This window comes from Strix aluco, chromosome 20 (genome assembly GCF_031877795.1).
Source record: "Strix aluco isolate bStrAlu1 chromosome 20, bStrAlu1.hap1, whole genome shotgun sequence".
Classification (NCBI taxonomy): domain Eukaryota; kingdom Metazoa; phylum Chordata; class Aves; order Strigiformes; family Strigidae; genus Strix; species Strix aluco.
Window position 1 is genome coordinate 9,809,450 of NC_133950.1, and position 7,331 is coordinate 9,816,780.

The window sequence follows — 7,331 nt, forward strand, 5'->3', positions numbered from 1 at the left end:
GCTTTTCATCTCCTTTGTGTTAACCGAATGTTTCAGATCAGGACTAACCATATTCTGCTCAAAAGACAGGGTTTTATTTTTCTCTGTAAATGTCAATAGTAATATTTTCTTCCTTCCTTCTCATTCAAGTGGTCTGTGTACATATTGCATGGTGTCATCAGCTGTCACATACAAATGATCGCAGGCGGGTTGTCTCTCCACAGATTTTACCAATGTGTATATCCTATATCTTTTTTGGGATAGCTAAATGATGACAGTGTTAATATTGGAAAATCGGTAAGTTAAAGGTGATTTCATTTGCCTGGTAACATATCTTGTGATCATACTTGTTAAGATACATTTTCTTCTCTTAGATTCATAATGTTAGCTTATTGGGCAAAAAGAGGAAGAGCATCTGGAAATAAAACATCACACGTGACAAATAGGGATGCACAACTATTACCCTTTCAGTTTGTCTTCAGAAGGGATAGACAGAAGTTGAACTAACACAGTTGTGCTGTATCTGGAGATAAGATTTGGGTGCAGCTAGTGAGTTGTCATTATTAAATCAAGGCTGGTCATTATTAAATCAACACTTCAGAATTCAGAGAGGTAAGAACTATGTTTGTGCAAAACAATTCACACTGAGCCTAGATTTCCTATTTTCAGAGCCAAGTATAACTGCTTCTGAAAATTCCTGTGTACAAATATCCTTCCAACCTCCTGCTCTGCCTTGCAGTGTAATGGCCCCTTTAAAACAGGAGACACATTTTCCTCCCTCTTGTTTCAGCAGTAATGGTTGGCTTGCTCTTGGCCCCTACAGTGTGTTTCGTGACTTTTCTTAAGGTCAAGGCCTCTGTAAAGTGGTAAGTAGCACAGTGGATTGTTAGCACAGGTGAAACCTAGGACTTGGGTTCAAAGAGAGAGGCATAAAGAACCAAAAAAGGCATATTTAATATTTTAATTTATAGTTTATAGTAGAATAAAAAAGACTGTAAATTACCATCCTGGTGCATTTTAAAAAGAATTACCAAACAGAGCACAACTGTGTACCTGCTGACAAATTATTTGACTGATACCTGAAGAACCAGAAATCATTATGTGGCAGCTGAGCCATACTTTAGCAGGCACCACACTGACACAAACAAAATGCAGAATCCTTTCTGGATGGTATACGATGTTATGAAAGCAATTCTTAGTGCTCTGATAACCCTCTGAGAGGGGTTTCTACCCTGAACAAACAGACCACACAGATTACAAACTCTGGAGTTGGTCAAAAGAGGGATCCTTCTACTGTTTTTAAACTGCTTTTGGACTGTCATGCTGTATTACTGACTACACTCTCCCTTCAGGAGTGCTCATCAACTTTAAACCCTGAGTGCATCCTAGCAGCTTGCCAGATTGAGCTGGTGTTATTTCCTGAGCCAAGCCAATTAGAGCACAAAATAATTTTAACTCAGATTTTGTTGTGGTGCTGGGTTTTTTTTTAACAGAAAAGGGTCAGGACTAAAATTCACAGCCCAAGTAAGCTTTGCTGCTATCCTAGAAAGCTATCAGCACCTCCTCATCTCAGTGAAACACACAGGACCTAGAATCTTTCTTCTTGCATTGAAACTTTGTATTCTTTTATTAAAATGTTAGTAGTATGTTGAGGTAGTAGTATCACTAACAGTGTTACTTTCAGCTAGGCAAGAAGTACCCACCTCTGCTACTGGTTCTCTCCCCACAAGCTACAGGAAAGGCCTGAGCATGAAGTTACCCGCAGAACTAATTCAGTAGGCAAGTATTACTTTTCTGTCCAAAGAAAAGTGGATGGTATCATTCTTTGCTGACTTGATTCAAAATAGTCTGTGAATTGTTAACAGCACCATCAGCTTAAAGGAAAAAATTGTTAGGAAGCTGGTCAGGGCATCACAAAGTACAGGCTAATTATTTCATAAGCTAAATTTGGTGCCTTACAGCTCTTTCTCATGCACATTAACACCTTTAAGCCTCAAATCTTTGTGAAAAGCATTAATTCAAGACATGTGGTGAAAATGAAATTTGCTTTTGACTGCCCAAATATTTACTCAAATATTTCTATTACATGCTCAACGCTACTGACAAAAGGCACTGTGGTTCTCACAGTGAGAACTATGTTGAAGAAAGGCCACAGGAATTATATTGATTCTGGCTGGTTTTGTCTGTAATAGCTGCTGTTCCCTAGCAGCAAAGGAGAGGGAAGCTTTGGGGAAGAGAAGTGAACACTCCTCTTGCATCTCTTCTGGAGAGGTGTGGATCAGGTAACAAAAGAAAGTAAATTTAGAGAGATACCTTTGCTCAGTCCAGAAATCAGCTCTGCTGGCCTTCCCAGAACCAGTGTCTCGCCTTTAACCGTGTTATTCTTATATAAAAAATAACCCTGACTATCCTTGAAATGTAATTTGCAGGATGAACAGGTTGTGGAACAGGTTGCGTAGTTCATGATGTACTAAAGTTCCATGCAAGGAAACGGCAGTGACTGCATTAGCAAAGCTTTACCCAGCCACCTGCAGCTGTGTTGGCACTCTAGCAGGTAGGTACTACTGCCACTAGACAGGCTCATTGTTCCTGTGAAAGTAGATTTTCTCCCATGCAGTGAGGTGGCATGAACAGAAGAATCTCCAGAGGTTGAGGATTACCCCTTGGTCAAAGGGATTCTCCAGCTCAGAGTGTCGCAGGTAGGAGATGCGATGATGTGACATGAATTCCCAGGTGGTGGTGTTGCATGAGATCAGATAGAGGTGTGAAATAAGCAGCAGCAGGACAACAATGGTGAATATAACTATCATGAGGAAGGACATGAGGAGGAGAATGTTGTGCTGCAGCCACTCCCAGGACTGTTCAAAGTAGAGGCCTGACCTTTCAATTCAAAGAGAAATAAATTCACAGTTAAAGATGTAGAACTAGTTACATAAGCCAAGCAAACTTGATGGCACATTTAAGTTTGATTTGTAACTGGTGAGCTTCTGATAATCATTCGCTACGGGGAGTCAAAATACTATAAACTCTTAAGAGACTGCACCAGTAGTGACTTAGATTCTAAAGCTTAAAAGATGCTGGCTCCCCTGACAGCCTAGAGAGACAATCACCTTCAGTTAACTCCTGCCCTGAGCAGGCGTACAGGTGAAACCCTGCTGCAGTTTCCAGTACTTTGATTTGTAAAGAAAGATTGTATCACATTAACTAAAACAAAATTAACTAGCTTTTGTATTGTTGTTAATTCTGTTAATTTAAGCTTAAAACAAAGGCAAACAATGAAACACAAACTATCAGATTCTGTTCCACTATTGATCAGCTGTGTTGTCCCTCAGCAGATTAAGGGGCTCAGAAGAGCTGATCTCCAGGATGCAAAAGGGGGTGAAGATACAAAGTCAATCCAAGGCCAATCCAGTCACTGCTGTGTTCTACATAAACACTTCAGTGGGGCTCCAGGAGCACCAAAACTTTCAGCAATCTCAGAGGTCAAAGCGCTGACTCCAGGCCTTACCAAGCAACGTGACCTCCCCACAGCAGAACTACAAGCTGCGCGCTCAAGTAGACGATGAAGAGGGGGTGATTCTTCTCTCCCACACAGTTCTCAATCCAGGGACAGTGATGGTCGTAACGCCGTACGCAGTGCTGGCACAGCTGGCAGTGCTTGGCTCGCATTGGTTGCTGCAAAACAAAACCAACCAACCAAACACTAGTCCATTGATTCAACTCCCTGTTTGGTAGAGGACAACATCATGCAATATCATCTTCAGTGGTGTCTCAAAAGCACTCCCTTTTGAGATAACAGCACAACATAAGCATTGGTAAGACAATGTATTTACAAGGGAATCATGATTTCCCCTGGTACAGATCCAAACGAGTGAGATTCAAATTAAATGACTCTCCTCCACTACTTCCATCTATAAATTTTCTTTATTATCTGCCTATTTATAGGAAGTCCAGTGTGCAAAGGAGGGAGATGGAGCCAGTCTGTTCTGTTCAGGAAAGCACGAGCAGAGTGTTGAGGTGAAAAACTAGGACCACAGCTATTGAAGAAAGTGTGCAGGGATGGGATGTCTTTCTGGGACTGCACAGAGGAGGGAAGTGTCTCTGCTCTGTGTGAATACAAGATGCTTGCACGGGAAAGCAGCTCAAGTACCAGGAATAGAGAAGATGAAAGACCCAGCTGAGGAAGGTAGTATGAGTGTGCCTCCTAGGATTTGTTCCCTGAAGCATATATATATTTTACCAGCTTTTCCTCTTGCAATAAACTGGCTTCTCCTGGTAGATATTCTTGAGGAATTTATGGAAGCTGGGATAATGCTTGATTTTACTAAACTGATAAGGATCACTCTGAAAACAGGCACTCCTAGGCTTTAGGCAAACTGTTTTAAGAGCTAATTTAATTGCTCTAATTTTTCCTTCATACTATCTTTTACAACTCAGGCTAATGTTTTGTTGTTTTTAGGCCTCCAACCAAGCTCACAGCTACCAGCAGTTCTTAGATGTCATGCTCAACTGCTTTTCTGACTCTCTATCAAGATATCTTCAAAAATAGTCTTTTTCACACTACTGTAAGGTCTGACTGATATGGCAGTAAGCATGCAGACTACAATTTTCCCATGGCAAAAGATGGTCCTTGTTTCTGTGACTTGTTTCAGCCTTGGAAAACTAGCATACATGCCAGTGTCCATCACTACTAGACTTTAGCTACACGATTCATTTGGATCACTTTTCAATTCAGGACTGTATCTGAATTCAATTTGCTAGTTGTATTTACTTTTTCTGTTTGTTTTCAGCAGGAGGGTGACCCTATGACAGAATTAATCAGATCTGCCATGCCTCCAAACCACTGAGCAGTCAGCAGCAGTGATAGGGCAGAACAAACACTGGCGACAGCAGCTGAAGAAAGATGTTGCCAAAAAATGTAAGCTTGCAAATTGCTCATCCCATTATCTTCTAGTGTGTTATGAATGCCTACCTTCACCATGCAGTAACCACAACGACGCATCTTAATATTACTTGGAACTTGGGGTGCCACCATACTTTGTTCTTCACTCTTGTCTGCCTACAAAAAGAGAAAGGGAGTGACTAAGGAGGTTTTGTGTGCTGCTGTCTTAGCGTGACTGAGTCTGGATCCTTTTACTTAACAGTTACACAGTGCTGATTATCGCTGTCATTAGGAAGGTTAAACAAAATAATTCCTTAGAATTCCTACAGAAGCTGCAGACAATTAAGGTACAGTGAGAGAGAACAGGCTCCTGTAACCATCAAAAGAACGTTTGCACAGAGGCAGAAATAATTGTGGACAAGATACCACACTGATCCCAACGTCACACTTTGGGACAAAAATAAACAAGGTTAGACTTCACTTCCAAACACAAGAATGATGTCTTTTCAGTACAAGCAGTGCTACTTATTTAAAACACAGCCAACACTTACATTAATGATGGATGACTAAAATTGGTAATGCTTTTGTCCTACACAATCTGTAAGGCAGTGAACCCGGAGCAGGCTCCTCTCTGTTACTGAAACTTTGCATCTGCATTTACTTCACTGCAACTTGTTTGTGTACATGTCCTCTGAGAGGGCAACAAATCTATAAACAGTTCGATAAGTAGAGCTGCAGAAAGCACTTTCTTCCAACCTTGCCATTCAATTGGGGTTTTTTTTGTACCACTTAGTGGTCGTTAACATAAAATAGGTCATGTATACATTCCATAGGGTACTGCACCTCTGATGCAGGAGAGGACTTATGCTCAAATGGCTCACGGCATTTCCAGCGGGACTGCGGTGTAAAAGACACAAAGTCAGTGAACCCTGCTGAACAGACTATGAATCAGAGACTGTCTGGCCTAATCCCCAAGGGTCTGTGTGTGTTTCCTTTACACCAAGTGCAGCAGAAATTGTTTCAGCTTGTTCTTATTTAGCAGAGTGGGAAAAAGAAAAAAAGCCTATAGATTTTATAGCCTCACCACTTTCTTCCATTCATGAAGTGATATACCTCCACTTCTTCTTCAGACTTAACAAAACCCGGATCCATGAGAGACACCTTAAAGTACAGCAGGACAGAGCACAAACCCAGTAAGATGAAGATCAGCGGCTGCAGCAGCTCTCCGCACTCCACTTGCTTTTGCAGATCTGAAAGGTACCCCAAAAAGAGAGAGTAGTTCCTTGTGAAGCATTTAGGCTTTTCTCTCTGGCCTTAACAAAGGGGTCCTGCACCTACAGGAAGGGGGACGGGGAGAAAACGGGGCTAAACCAAACCAGGCGCTGAGAGGGCGTGGGGTGCGAAGGGGAGAAGCAGACAACGGAAGGGGCTGCCGAGCACCCCACAGCCCCCCCCCTGCCCTCAGGGCACCCCCGGAGGGCCAGAGGCAGGGCGGAGGACACCCGCCTTTTCCCGCTGCCCGGGCGCAGGCACAGCCCGCGCCGCTGCCGCCTCTCCTCAGGGCCGGGCCCGGCCCCCGGCCGCCCCCTCCCCGGGGCGGGCAGCCCCCCCGCGGCCGGGGCTGAGGGGGCGGCGCGGCGGCCCCGCCTCACCTGTGCGGTGCAGGAAGAGCCCCAGCGCCAGGCCGCCGCTGAGGGCCGTGTGCGCCGCCCTCGCCCAGAGCCCGCCGGCCCCCATGGCGCCCGCCGGCCCGGAAGGGCGGGCAGCGCCCGGAGGAGGAGCCGCGCCCGGCCCGGCGGGGGAGGGGGCCGGTTTCCTCAGCGCGGCCCTGCGCCCTCCCCTGAGGGGCTGAGGGCCCGCAGCCAGGCGGGGTGCTGACACCCCCGGCTCGGCTCCCCCCTGAGTGAGAACCGGGGTCTCTTTCCTCCCCCGCCCCGCATTTGTAGGGGGAAGCCCGGCTGCAGCCCGCGGGCCTCCTCCCTTCCCCTCACACCGCCGGGCCTCCATTTCGGGAGCCTTTCCCAGGGGAAAAGTGCTTTCCTTCAGCCCCGCTTCCCGCTTGTCCTCCCACCCTGACCCCCCTGGGCTCTGCACAGCCCTCGGCCGTCAGCCGGGTTTCATTTCAGCTGGGATTTTGGGGAACGCGGGGCTGGGGCCTTGGTAAAACTCCTACACACGAGGCAAATACTGCTCCGTGTAGGTCGGGCGACAGAAGGGGTCTGGCGGAGAGGTGCTGTTGGAAGGCGAGGGCTCGGGGTGCTGCCGGGGTGAGATGCTGCACCGCGGTGTGTTAACTCTGGTCTCGCCAATTTGATTATTTCATCTGTTGATTTCCATCCCCTAGAGAGAAATGCAGAGGTTGTGCCTGGCTGAGCGCATTTAGACAGCCCTATTAATGCAAACAAGAGTGTCTGACGTAACTTTGGCAGGAGGCTGCCGGGGTGGGATTTGATGTAACTTCAGATGTCTG

The 7,331-nt window shown here is 45.7% G+C and overlaps 1 protein-coding gene across 1 annotated transcript; it reads right to left on the reverse strand.

Moving 5' to 3' along the window:
• Positions 1–924: 924 nt before the first annotated feature.
• On the reverse strand, positions 925–7,331 carry ZDHHC12 (zDHHC palmitoyltransferase 12). The gene is made up of 6 exons (XM_074846538.1): positions 7,283–7,331; positions 6,514–7,201; positions 5,975–6,111; positions 4,952–5,038; positions 3,488–3,654; positions 925–2,859 (listed from the first exon to the last, which is right to left on the reverse strand). Exons 2-6 carry the CDS (start codon positions 6,866–6,868, stop codon positions 2,550–2,552), a joined length of 1,056 nt encoding a protein of 351 aa, XP_074702639.1. The 5' UTR covers positions 6,869–7,201; positions 7,283–7,331; the 3' UTR covers positions 925–2,549.

What these genes read in the sequence shown, in the direction of transcription:
- ZDHHC12 (XM_074846538.1), bottom strand. Translation starts at nt 6,868, where the DNA reads ATGGAGGCCCGGCGGTGTGAGGGGAAGGGAGGAGGCCCGCGGGCTGCA. An exon ending in GTGGTTACTGCATGGTGAAG is followed by an intron (nt 3,655 to 4,951) that starts GTAGGCATTCAT and finishes TTTGTTTTGCAG; the next exon opens with CAACCAATGCGAGCCAAGCA. An exon ending in TGGGGAGGTCACGTTGCTTG is followed by an intron (nt 2,860 to 3,487) that starts GTAAGGCCTGGA and finishes TTGAATTGAAAG; the next exon opens with GTCAGGCCTCTACTTTGAAC.